At 40.9% G+C, this 13,852-nt stretch overlaps 1 protein-coding gene and 1 long non-coding RNA gene across 2 annotated transcripts; both read right to left on the reverse strand.

Annotated features, from left to right (window-relative positions):
* Nucleotides 1-523: 523 nt before the first annotated feature.
* LOC132453742 (probable E3 ubiquitin-protein ligase HERC3) lies at nucleotides 524-13,141 on the reverse strand. The gene is made up of 24 exons (XM_060046687.1): nucleotides 12,820-13,141; nucleotides 12,454-12,568; nucleotides 10,242-10,318; nucleotides 9,912-10,136; nucleotides 9,489-9,580; nucleotides 9,212-9,342; nucleotides 8,811-8,938; nucleotides 8,321-8,388; nucleotides 8,129-8,235; nucleotides 7,964-8,023; nucleotides 7,749-7,854; nucleotides 7,443-7,635; nucleotides 7,188-7,342; nucleotides 6,693-6,797; nucleotides 6,395-6,505; nucleotides 6,211-6,300; nucleotides 5,758-5,865; nucleotides 5,306-5,446; nucleotides 4,775-4,941; nucleotides 4,069-4,135; nucleotides 3,932-3,990; nucleotides 3,537-3,720; nucleotides 3,310-3,409; nucleotides 524-3,169 (listed from the first exon to the last, which is right to left on the reverse strand). Exons 1-24 carry the CDS (start codon nucleotides 13,034-13,036, stop codon nucleotides 2,955-2,957), a joined length of 3,021 nt encoding a protein of 1,006 aa, XP_059902670.1. The 5' UTR covers nucleotides 13,037-13,141; the 3' UTR covers nucleotides 524-2,954.
* On the reverse strand, nucleotides 11,193-12,447 carry LOC132454269 (uncharacterized). Its single transcript, XR_009524902.1, has 2 exons — nucleotides 11,617-12,447; nucleotides 11,193-11,586 (listed from the first exon to the last, which is right to left on the reverse strand). It is a non-coding gene; the product is annotated as an uncharacterized LOC132454269 (long non-coding RNA).
* Nucleotides 13,142-13,852: the final 711 nt, after the last annotated feature.

Raw genomic sequence — 13,852 nt, forward strand, 5'->3', positions numbered from 1 at the left:
GAGGAACCAGCAGACGAAGGAGAGAGAGAGCAGTCACAGCTGTCACATCTGTTGCCTGAAGATTCTTTGTTTGTCTCCAACAAAACCTTCCAAACAGATGAATCACTGGCTCATCCCAGAAGTGTCAAATTACTTTTGTGTGTCAAAACGGGCAGGGTGGTCGTGGACTCCTGAAAAATACTATGGTTGTTTTGTATGTAGAATAAAATGCCATTGTACATTTAAAAAAAAAAGGGAAGACTTTCACAATGCAGGATTCTGGGAATGCAGTGATGGAATCCCGATAACACCTGTTCCCTAATAAATGGGCTCAAGATTCTGAGTCTGCCTGCAAGAGGTTGTGTGTGTGTGTGTGTGTGTGTGTGTGTGTGTGTGTGTGTGTGTGTGTGTGTGTGTGTGTGTGTGTGTGTGTGTGTGTGTGTGTGTGTGTGTGGTTGGATAAACAGGAGTTGCTATTACAAAGCCCCGCATATAACAAATGAACAAGATGACTTCAGTGGGAAGTAGAAGCGTCACTCCTCAATTTACTTGAGTCAGAATTATTTTATTTCCCAGGTATATTTGCAAATACAGTGAAAAGTTAAATGTATTAATTGTGAAAAGCATGTGTTGTAAAATGTAATTGGTTAGAAATTATAGTTAATTCAACAGAAACTCTTTTGCTAAGACATTAGCCTTTGACCAACAGTGTACAGTTGCATAGAAAGTCACTCAAAAAGTACATCTTATTAATCTATTAACCTTGTAGTCAATACCTTTTTACATTCTGATAGTAATCAAAGCAGCAACATTATTTAATACATTTCCAACATATAATCACATGTCTACTGTAAAATTGAAAATGAATACTATGACTAGTCTGTTGTTAATGCAGGCCTTTGGTGATCATATTAATAAGGCGTTTACTTATTCATGATGACTTCTTCATAACATTATTAATTCATGGTTCTTGGTTTACCAAGAACAATGCAGTGTTACCTGTGTAAATACAATAACATAATCATGCAATCAGCACGGCATTGCATAAAACTGCAAGTAGCTTTTTTTCTCTTCTGGAACGAAGCCATTAAGCTTCACGCATTGTAAAACCGTTGCCTTGTCTATCTGTTAATGATCATTATTGTTGGTTGTTAGCTTAGCACATACCAGCTCCCTCAGTGTTTCCCCTATATACATGATGAATTTGATGTTAGTTTTTTTTGTTTGGTTTTTGCATGATGAATTTCATGAATTTCTTTTTTTAACGAGAGATGAGGAGAGCTTCAGCTTATCTCTTTAAAATACTGTCACGATCCTACTGTTGGGTAATGTTGTGTTGGTGGGTAACTGGTTGTCGTGCTAACTGTGGGAGTGGCTCCCTTGATTGGCCTTGATTATGGTCACCTGAGGGATCCACGATGGCGGACAGAAGCAAGATGGTGTCTGGATAGACAGCATGATGCCCAGACTTGGTTGCAATTCAGAAACCATACGATTTTGTAAAACCTGTTTGCCCATATACAAGGACAGTACCAGGATTAGGGATTCCTACAGGGAACGTGACCACTCCTTTGTCGTGTATGCCTGTCAAGTGTTCGTCTATGTTATATGTCACACAATAACCCAACGGGACAGGCTACCGTTTACCCCAACGCTTGGGCTATCCCTCAACAAGAGAGAGAAGGACCAGAGCTTGCCAGGAATCCAGGTGAGTCACTGCACACGTGGCCAGAAGCTAGTTGCCTGCCAGCTGTGGTAAAATAAAATAACATTCTGTGCGCTACGGACGCTGGATATGCGCTTCATATCCAGGTCAATTCACACTTTTGAGTAAAGCATATAAACGGAGAGGAGAGCAGAGCTCCGTCTTATCTCTTTAAAAAACTAATGTTATTTTGCCCTACGGAAGCTTTATATCAAGGTCAATTCACACACCTGTGAGTAAATGAACGGAGAGGAACTTCCGTAAAGTTGAAAATAAATTGGCAGATTCAGAGTTTGCGGTTCAATAGATCATCAGTGAAACATCGTTGCGACACAATTGACCCCTCTAGCTAAGCACCTCTAGTAATGTAGTAACCTATAGAACCATCTACAACATGGTTTTCATCCAAACGAGCCGTCTTTAGGGAACGGTGAATTGCATTGGCTTCTGTGAGCTGTAGGCTTTCAACCGCAAGCTTAGGGACTGTCTGCAAAGTGCACAACTGAAAACGAGCACAATGGTAAAATTTAAATAGCGGCGCCATTATTGACTCTAGAGCCCCAAAGCGATTTCCATATAGGCATGGTTATTGCAACCTTTAGTTTTGAAAAATATATCTCTACTTATATTTAAGGAATTTCTTTTTAGCGAAAATCAATATACTTTTTTTATAGCAACTATTTCAGTAGCATCGCCACTATTGACTCTAGAGCCCCAAAACTTGTTCAACAGAAGCATTGCCTCTTTATGGTCCTACTACGACCTTTGTGATGGGGAGAGGGGAAGATGCATTGGTTGGAGGCACAGACCTTCTCGATTGTTGTAGTATTTGTGTTATGTGATTTTACTGTATAGGCTGGTTGTTGATATAATATATCTTTTGTAAAATAAATGTAAATAGTTGTTTTAAAGATTCTACTTGTATTATGTTCAATCTCTCCATATTTTTCCCTGCTCATTAATGTGCACAAATGTACTGTATGTACACCCTTTTGGTGCCGGCAGACGCATAGAAACCTCCCGGCAGGCAGCGCTTTGCGAGCACACAAAAAGATTTGCCAGCAAAAAAATCCATTTAAACGCCGCTGCTGTAGCTCAATCCTAGGGGAAACACTGTCTCTAGTGCAATTAACACAAGCCAGCTTTCTACTTTGTCCCAATTTCAGAATTCTGTGGTCCACCAACCACAAGTGAAATTTATATGATTCGAATTATAATCAGCAAATTTGTCCATTGATATGCCACCATACGTAGCAGTCTCGATTAGGTTTCATTGTAATCCAAAAGTATCACAATACTTGACCGCATGAAGGAGTTTCTGACGAAGTGTTTGGATGTTCCTGTAGTTGGGGAGAATCAAAGTCCAGTAGCATGTCGCGGCCATTGGATAGTACAGCTCAGGCTCTGGGTAACACGACAACTTGATGATTATCTTGATTGTTGAACTGCGAACTTTGGGAATTCTGTCCGTTCCAGATAGGAATTCTTATGAAGAGGAAAAGGAAGTTTTACATGTCTATTGGTTGTTATTTATACGATTTTAAGTGATATAATAATGGAGGCAATCAATGAAATAGCAATAACAATGTATACAAGTATTGATGTGTTGTGTTGAGTTTATTTACTGAGGAAGTCCTCCTTCTGCTCCACGGAGAACTCTGCCAAGACAATCCAAAAGTTTTGGATGACTTCATCATTGGATGTACAGCCTTGATATTTTGCATTCTGTAGTAAAAGATACATTTTGAAGCATGAACATTTCTTACTCACACAAATATGTAGATATATCTATATAAATAGACGTATACTGTGGCGTCTGGTGTATTTGAAGGGTTAGGGATGGATGTCTGACCTGTCTCAGATCATCCCAGTTGAAGACCTCCTCTCCTTTGAGGAGCATCATGAGTTGATCAGGGAGGAACATTCTCCATGCAGGTGAAGGGCAGCCTCTAGAGAAGCCTCTTTCAAACTTCCTGAACTGATGCTCCACCGAGCGGCTGAACACCATGTCCACTTGGAGGTCCACATATTTCTGCCTGGGTTCCATACACGTGTGTCTTTGAAGCATTGTAGTCTGCTCTAAAATCTCATAAATAAGAACAAACGCACCAGCAACACACATGCATAGATGCCATGCATACATACATAAACACACAGGCACACTTGCACATATGTACATACATACATCGACACACACACACACACACACACACACACACACACACACACACACACACACACACACACCTGTTGACTTTGGTCACTAGAATGGACTGTCCATTGGGTAGAAGATCCAAACCTGCATCCTACAGAAGTAAAATTGATGATTAAAGTGAGGATCGGTCTTCTTTTCTAGCAGAATTTTAAAAAGCATAAGCTCTTACCCCTCCGAAATCTAACTGTAGGTCCTCAACAGCCTCCTCTTCATAGTCCAACAGTTCCTTTAAGCTTCTGTTGGAACGACCGTGAAAGTAAAATCAACCCCCGTCAAATTGTAATGAAATACAGGGAATACGCCAATACAACTAGTTTAGAATAGTACAGTTATTACAGTAACCCCATCAAATTATTATGAAATAGGGGTACATACAACCAGGCCTGAGTGTTCGTAGGCCCCCTGAGAGGGGATCTTACAATGAAGATGTGTAAATTATTTTCTGATTTCTGACGATTTTTTACATTTTGCCGTTGTCGACGGGGGGGGGGGGGTTCAAGTGGCCAATGGGCCCAGCCAGTGGACCAGCTAGTGGCCCCCTTTTTTTATTGGCCCATGAAAGGCCTCTGATCTTTTTAAGCCCAAAACAAAAATCTCATTGTCTCGGGCCTACGCCGTTCGGGGGGCCCATCATGACCTGCAGCTCACGATAGGCCACCCGATCGGCGTAGGCCCTGGGGCTCCAGCCCAGGTAAGCCCGTGCATTAAGGCGGCCATGTATACAACTGGTAATATAGTGTATAGTGCTTGTATAGCAATGCATCACTTAGCATAGCATGGCATATTATAGTGTTGAATGGAAAAGCATAGTATAGTGTTTTACAATAGATCATATTATAGCACGGCATGTAATGTGTAGCATAGAATAGAAGTACTGTGCAACAGTTGGCGACAGCTCCATGAGGTCGTCCAGGGTTGGCTTCAAGCCCAGGAGCTTCTTGAAGAGAGCCAAGGGGAAGGGGATGTTCATCAGGCACTGGTTATGCAGAGCCATGCCACAGAGCGTGCCCAGTCGGAAGAACTCATCAGTCAGCTGGGCGACCTGGAGGGGGCAGCCCATATTATAATTAGTGTCGTCATTTGACAAAACAATAAGTAATGACGGATGGGTGGATGATTGATGCATGATGAGTGGAAGAGTTGATGGATGGAAGGATGGATGGATGAGTGAATGGATTAATGGATGGATAGATGGAAGGATGGACAGATGAACAGAAACATGCTACATTTTCCCACCATTGAAAATATGTTGAAAAGCCATTGATCCATTCGATAAAGATGTTAGAAAATCTTTCAAATGCACAATTGAACAGCGGATAGTTTAACAAAATCAACTGACAATAAAATTGAAATAAAAACGAGAAAACACCACCTTTAATCCCTACACAAAAATAATGTATACGTACATTCTTGCTGAACCAGGCCACTCCGTGCTCGTTCACTTCTAGTATTTGTGGTTCTGCCTTCTGAAGTTCTTTAGCAAGGAGGTGAAAGAACTCCATTGACACACCTCCATCATCAACACCATCTTCCCCATTAAACTTCACCTGTAAACATGAGGTTTTGCAGGGAAAAGACCTTGAGAAATGTATTACAATTTAAATTGTAATCCCTGGATTCAGAACACTAGAGAATCGTGACTAGTGCGGTAATGTTACACTGAAGTCCAATGAATTAATACATGATAAAAAAATTACCTACTACATCAGTCATCCAATGTAATTGGAAAAATTAACTAATGAGAAAAATGTACTTTACAAACACATTTAGCTAGATTTACCCCAATGATGGTTAGATTGATCAGAATTGCACCAACTTTATTATGGACGTTAACTGGGGAAATGCGTTGCTGACCAACCTGAAGCTTTGATTTTGGGTCATGGGATGACGTCCGCAGAAATTGAAAAGTGTCCTGCTGCACTGTGCCCCGGTTGACATTGAATTGAAAGACTCCTGCCTGCAAATACTGATATACAGAGTGGAGGTGAAGTCAAGAGCAGGTCAAGTCAAATCCATTCACACTATAGTATAGTCAAGTATCGTATAGCGCATGGAATATCACAGCATAGTATAGCACTATCACTGTATGTCATGGCATTGTATGGTATGGTATTGCATAGTATAGCATAATGTAGCATATAGCTTTATGACATTTCAGCATGTTTACATGCACCGCTTAATCCGATTATAGACATAGTGTGGCATCCTAGGAGCGCAGAAATTAACAGTTTTATAGTTGCTCGTGAACCAATAATGCTATTGACTGGACTTGATTTATTGACAATATCCTTTTCAATTAATATAATCGCACCTTGATGCTATTCAGATGACTGATCCACAGCTTCATCTTGCATTCTATGGGTAGAATGCAAGGGTACTTCACCAGGCGGAATAGGCAACTCTATATAAAGAATAATAGAGGTATTATCTCTGATGCATACATGACCAAATTTGAGCGATCCTATTTAATATTAGTTAATGTCTTAACATCGTACCTCAATAGATTTTATGGCTGTAAGTGTCTCATCCATGGCTTCCACCAACCCCAGATCAGTATGGGATCTTTGCATTTCTACCATCCAATTGAAGAAATACATTACTACCAACTAAGGAGTAGAGAAATAATATTGTTAGGTTCAACCGACATTAGCATATATTGCTTTATATCATTGGTTACCCAAAAGTATGAATAATGTATCAGTGACACACTCAATATTATATATCATTTAATAAACAGAAATAATAGTAAAAGTAAATAATATGTTAAAAATATATGAGAGAGAGAGAGAGAGAGAGAGAGAGAGAGAGGGTAAGAAGTCCTTGAATACTCGCCTTATCTATGTCTATCGTCACATGGAAAACACTATCTTCGAGGCACCGTGAACCGCTACTGCTGGCCTGCAGTCAGGACATAACTATTCAGTTATTCAGCACCACACATTCATCCAAAACGACATACATTAAATTCAGATACATGTCATTAGAGGGGAAATATCACATTTGGCTATTTTCTAATTGAAGAGACTACTGCTTCATACGGTATGAAGCAGCAATCATGCTTCATACGGTATGAAGCAGTAATCATACGTGTGGAAAAAATCTATTAAACTCTGTTATGTGCAAAAGTTGGGCATTTGACAATGTTGATCAAACCGAGAACCTTTCGGACCGTAATAGTCAAACACCACTAGCTACTTAGCTATCATTCCCCATTACTTGACTCGTCCATTTCCTCATCACACATCTCTATTTACACTAAGCATCTACCACCTGCCAGTAAACACTCACATAATGAAGCCTTTGCAAAATGTCTGCCGTCTTCATAAAGAAAACGGTTCTCGAGATGGTCCCCACATCTATGGATGAGAGGTGCTTCCTGGACACGTTGCAGAAGGTCTCGACTGCGGTTCGGAAGAAGCTAGGTGTCCAGGACCATAGTCCAACTGCAACAATCACAGACACACATATGTTTTATGTACATTGAACAGCTTTTGAAAACACATTCTAGTGCATTTTAAATGATCGGTTCTTTGGGTCTATTACCGAGGACTTCCAGTCTGTCTTGGTGCAGAGAGAGGAAGGCATCAGCCACCCTCACGGAGAGCATTTCACCAAAGTGGTCTCTGAGCAGCACTTGCAGCAGCTCCACGAGCAGGTAGTAAACCCTCAGGCCTTCCAATCCGACCGGCTGCCCAGTCAACGTGGGCAGGAGACAGTCTCGGACGACGGTCTCCACCTATAGCATCGTTCAGGACAAAGTCATTTACAGAAGTGTCAGTGTTAGACTCTGAACACGGGATGATACGTTTTATTGAGAGAGGCTGGTATCTTCACTCAATGTTGCCTTACCTCCAGTAGCACTTCAGTGTTTGTTGCTAGCTTGGCCAGAGCTTTGTTGACAAGAACCAAGTCCAAGCCAGAGCAGCTGGGTGAGGTCTGGTAGTGCTTATCAGCGCTATTTTAATGCATTTTGCAACCAAATAAAATTCCAATGTTGAATATCATCACCAACCTTGAAATCAATTTATGATAGAATGAATTAAAAATGTTTTTAAAAGGATTACCTTCTGTCAAGAAAGCTGGCGTTCAAGGAAGATGCAGATGAGAATATATCCTTGATCTGTCTGTAAAAAAATTAAAAACTTCAGTAAAGGGCATATTAAATATATTAATCTAAAGAATATTTATGTTCATATTTGATTACATACTTTGATTGATATGGAGCTTACCCTTTGATTTTCTGCCATGAATTCGATTGCTTACACTTTGAGAGCCAGAAGTCAATGGTGTCCATATCAAGAACTGTAATAATCCCAGGAAGAACCTTCTCGGGCTCCTGTAAGACATTCCAAAGATAACTAACGAAACATGTTGAATTTCTTGCATCTAAACAAAATAATGCAGAATACAAAGACACCGACCTGACTGAGGGAACAGAGGGCAAAAGATTGGTTTCCTCCAGCAAATATTCGCTGAATACTCCGGTCATCTTTTTCATGCAAAACAAACCCAACAAACATCTATATCTATATCGATATATATATATAGATGGATAGATAGATAGATATAAACCCTCCCAGTAAGTAGGCAGTAGACTTTAAGCATTGAAAAAACGAAATGAAAGTGTTCTGTCTACTCTAACTGGCTGTGCACATGTGTGACGTGATAGTGTAGCTCGGCTTGCTGTGTGCCGTGAGTGGTTGGGTCTTTGGGATTGTCGGTAGTAAGAGAAGTTAATAATAAGTAAATACACAAAGAGTGGTTTGGGCTGTCTAGCAGAAAATATATTATAGGATGTGATTTTATTGATAACATTATTAAAATCGCTATTGATCAGCATATATGCAAGTATTTCCTGCTTCCTCAAGCTCCTTTACCCTCAACTTAACCCTGAACTGCGTGACTTCCTACCATGAGGCAGCAGAACAGGCAGAGGCACCGAACAGTCTGTGGTGAGCCTGTTTCCAAGCTGGCCTTCTTCTCCACGACCAAATGAATAGATCTTCTTTGTTGGGCCTACTAATGCCATGGTGTGGTTGCTGAAGAAAATAAAATAGTAAATGAAAGAAGATTAAAAGAAGCCAATGATTATTTGAATAATAAAAATTCGGTAATAACATGCTGAAATGAATGTGAAGGAATTATAATTAAATATGCGGGTTGAATATCCCAACGTCCACAACCTCAGCCCTGGGTATCCTTGAGCAAGATGGCCACTCCATACCTGCTCCTTAATGACTTAAATCGCTGTAGGTCACTTTGGATTGAAGCGTCTCCTAGTGAACAGTAGTGAAAAGATGAAGACAGAGTACCTGCCACAGGAGACCTGGGTGACCGCTGCGCCCCAGAGTTCAGCCACCACACGAGGTGTCAGCTCATTCAACAGAGAGTTGTGTCCCAGCTGCCCACAGCCACCGCTGCCAAAGGTCAACACCACACCTCCCTAAAGGAACACACAAGGGAATCCACACTCAGCCTTTTTTATCTTTAGGGTTATATGAGTTCACTAAATGGGACTATGGAAATGAGATGTGATTGAGATTACTCAGAAGTATTTTTTTTACGAGAAGAAGATTTGAATATAGTAACCTTTGTCAGAACAGCAGTGTGTCTTTCACCACAAGAAATGGAAACAGTCTTCTTAAGGTTGAGGGAATCAACCGTCACTGGAGTATATCTGTCTGAAGACATGATTTGAAATACAATTTCATTCACACATTCAAAATCGTCCAAGTTTAGTTCACATAATGTCCAGGATAACGGTGTGTGACCAGAGGAAGTCTATGGTTTTTGTCCTTTTATATTGAGTAATATCTATATGATATTAATATTACAATTATGTAATGTCTCTGTATTGGGATAAAAGCAGAACCATTAAAGTGAGCAGATTATCACCTGATCGTATCTAAAGAAACAAGCAACTCATGGTCCTATCATCAGCCTTCTCATGACTAACAAACTTATTTAGTCAGAACCTCCTGACTAAAGAGAACATTCCCACAGGCCTTATACCTGTCGTGTCTCCAAGACCCAGTTGCCCGGCGTCATTCTGCCCCCAGCCGAATACGGTTCCAGAGACCGACAAGGCCAGAGTGTGGGCTCCCCCAGCGGTGACCTGGACTAGGGGTACCCCTGACAGGGCTGCCACTGGTGTAGGGGACGGGACGACAGAGGTCTCTTGGAGGGTGAGACCCAGTTGTCCCCGAGTGTTGCTGCCCCAAGACAATACTTGTCCATCTGAAAGCAATATGTATAGGCAACAGTATCATGAAAAATAGTTTCCATTGTTGTATGCCTAACAATAGTAGGCTAAATCCAGTAGGATATAGACCTATAGCCTACCTTCAGTTAAAACGATAGAATGTTGGTCTCCACATGCGACCTGAATTATCCTTTTTTTAAAGAAGTTTTGGAGCGATCTGAATCACAGTGAAACAAGCAAACACAAATGTTGAACATGTTTTACACCTTGCAAACAAACCCTTCCCATATTATCACAGCAATGACCAGATCCGTTTCTTGCTATATGCAGACTTTTCTATTGCAAGGGCCGTCAAATACACAAGGGGGGCCCCAAGCTTCCATTTCAGCCATTTTTTTTTATTAAGTTTTGTTTTATTAATAAAAATAACTTGTCTCCATTGGTAGTTGATTTAAAGCGTCTAAAGAACCTAAATGCTCAAACAAATAAAAATTGAATATATCTTTTTTGATGTAGAGGAGTCCCAGTTTTTCCCATTGGTCATCATTTTGTGAGGTTTTAAATTGCTGGGGTCAACTTGAGATGCTTGGTTGGAATTTGAGAGAAAAAAGATGTTAAGATTTTATTGACGGTCTTTTCCTCTTTAAGGAATCGACCCCAGCGACATTTTGGCTACTGTCTATGCCGAGATGTAAATAACCTAGGGCTGCTCGATGATGGGAAAAATCATAATCATGTTTATTTTGGTCAATATTGAAATCACGATTATTTTTGAGTTTTGAAAACAGTTGTATTTAATCAGCATCTCTCCGAAAAAATGTTTTGTAGCTGGGAACTTTGAAATTTCGCCATAAAAAAATACAAAAAATGGTCAAAAAGAAAATGTTCAGATCTAAAATTATATTAAAACATGTATCCAGCTGTTTTTCCCGTTCAGAGAAAACAAGCAACTGTATGCTTTCATAACCCTTTCAGTTTTTATCCGTACCTCTATGAACATGATTTGCCGCAATTATTTTACTACTACCTACTACCTGGCCTACCACTTGGGGAACACAGCCCGAGCACATATGGACAAAACAAGCATGCTAAATAAACATATGTTTATTTTTACAGCAGATTTTAAATTACATTTTTAACAATTTAACAATTTGAAAAATGTAAAGCCAATCACGGCACGGCAGTCTTGACTAAACTATAATGTAAAAGTGAACAATCAGTTGCCACCCAAATACCCAAAACCATTTAGGCAATCTTTATTGCAGCGTTGCACGGCAAGATGTTTAGACTGATGCAGCAGTCATTTTCGTTTTTTGTGTCCTGCTTATGCTTTCACAATGTTCTGGTTTTTTTTTTTTATGCAAATACCTGTTTCAGCCACCATGGGGTGCTCTCCCTGCCCCCGCAAACTCTGCCTATGTTAGCACGTCTCATAGCTGATTCATTTTTCGAATCAGCTTTGAGACGTAAGCAACACAAGCTGCTCTGACCTGGTCGTTTTCTCAAAGTGCCCACAAACCAACAAATCCAAAAAAACAAGATTGTGTTTTTACACGCCACTTCGCATGCTCCCAGACTTAAAAACTGAGAGGCATGCAGCTAGAATCCTGAGTGAAGGAATTCTTTAAATAAAATTGAAACCTCTCATCCCTCGTCTCCCTCCTCGGCCCGCCCTTCCCCTCCAACATGACCAAGGTTATAATTTTTTTCCATCTGAGCTACACTGGAGTGACACAAATGATGATAGCCCTTGAAATTAAGCATGAAAATGTTTTGGGATGTCTATACATCTTCATAAAATAGTATCTGTGGAAATTGTAGGCTTAAAGTGTGCAAATGCTCAACATAGGAAGTTATTACAGGCCTCATTTTATTCAGTCAGACTTAAAACATGCATAATATTAGCCTATAGAGTTTTGTGCACATCCTCATCCTTGCTGGTTTGGAGGTGTGTGTGTGTGTGTGTGTGTGTGTGTGTGTGTGTGTGTGTGTGTGTGTGTGTGTGTGTGTGTGTGTGTGTGTGTGTGTGTGTGTGTGTGTGTGTGTGTGTGTGTGTGTGTGTGTGTGTGTGTGTGTGTGTGTGTGTGTGTGTGTGTGTGTGTGTGTGTGTGTGTGTGTGTGTGTGTGTGTGTGTGTGTGTGTGTGTGCGTTGCCTTTTTAGCCTTTGTTTTCAAATAATGCTATCAGTAGACTTGGTAATAATAATACTAACAATCATGATGGACCGCCATGGCCAAAAATACCATGGCCATGTTTTGGTCCCAGTCCAGCCCTGGCCAGGACATTTTGCATAGAGTCCCCAAAAAGCTAGACACGCTCCTGGCAATGACTATGCGACGACGAAGACTTCACCTTGGATCGGCGGATTCACTGAGTTCCACACCGAAGACAGAGCCATCCCGGGACAGCAGGAGAAGACTAGAGTCTCCAGAACTTGAAGCTACGGCGTGTTTGCACTTGATGCTCTCTAGAAAAGAAAAAAATAGTCAGGAGCAGGGAAATGGACCAGGAAAATATTGGGTGCCATTTGTATACCTTTACGGCCCCCCTAACCCCCCACATTAAGATATAAGATAGATAGATTCAAATTGAAAAATAAGTGAAGCACGTTTTTGAGAAGCAAACGTTTACAAACGGCTCCTCATAGGAAAATGTATTGTAGGCCTATCCATAATTGTATCAAGATAGAGTAGCCTACTTGGACCTAAATGTACTCACTGGTTTTACCGAATCTCACATTTCCATCTTGGTTCCTTTGCCGCCGAAGAAAATATGAAATTCCATCACTTTTGGTAAACGTTACCGTTGATTTAGTGGCAGAGAAACTTGTTATTATTGGTCTGCACGTTGGTACGAACTGAATGCCATTCTCTGATTCTCTGATTTCCGACAATACATTTGTTTTCGCAAAATTAATTTCTCCCCATGAAAACATTATGTCTTTCTAGATGTGTCCACCATGACAGCGAACCTCATATGCAATATCCCAGCTCACCCTACCTAATAGCCAAGCTCAACTCAATGCATCCCTGCCGGAATCGAAACAGAAACTTAGTGCTGAACACTTCAGGAATTGAAACCATAACCAAGAATGACGGCGCCCCCGCACGCAATAAATTAACGAATTTAAAGATCACCCCAACCACAAGAACGATGTCGTTTTGAAAAATATAGTGTGTGTGTGTGTGTGTGTGTGTGTGTGTGTGTGTGTGTGTGTGTGTGTGTGTGTGTGTGTGTGTGTGTGTGTGTGTGTGTGTGTGTGTGTGTGTGTGTGTGTGTGTGTGTGTGTGTGTGTGTGTGTGTGTGTGTGTGTGTGTGTGTGTGTGTGTGTGTGTGTGTGTGTGTGTGCCATATGGCAGCAGGCTAAAGATTAATCTTTATCTTGCTGCTCTTCTGTAGGCTTATCTCTTTCGCTCTCAAAGTATATGATCACCACTCCTTAATTGCCATGTCTTTCGTTCCGTTGCAGTTGCGTTACATGACGGTCACTTCTCCTTATCGGTAACGGTCGTAATTAACTGCTAAAATCGACATTGATTTCATGAAACGGAATAGCCTACACCTTTCGATGATTGCTAAAAATAATAAGGAAGGGGAGAGGCATATAACCCTGCATTGAGAGGTCCTGTTCCTGAAGGTGGGATCAAGTGTTCATAGACAGGGCCGGCCCCGTACACCTGGGGGCCCTAAGCAGGATCATTTTTGGGCCCTGCTTTGCGGTTGATGAAGTCGTTTTGCCAGAGAAAACAAG

Source organism: Gadus macrocephalus, chromosome 3 (assembly GCF_031168955.1).
Source record: "Gadus macrocephalus chromosome 3, ASM3116895v1".
In the NCBI taxonomy this organism is placed as follows: domain Eukaryota; kingdom Metazoa; phylum Chordata; class Actinopteri; order Gadiformes; family Gadidae; genus Gadus; species Gadus macrocephalus.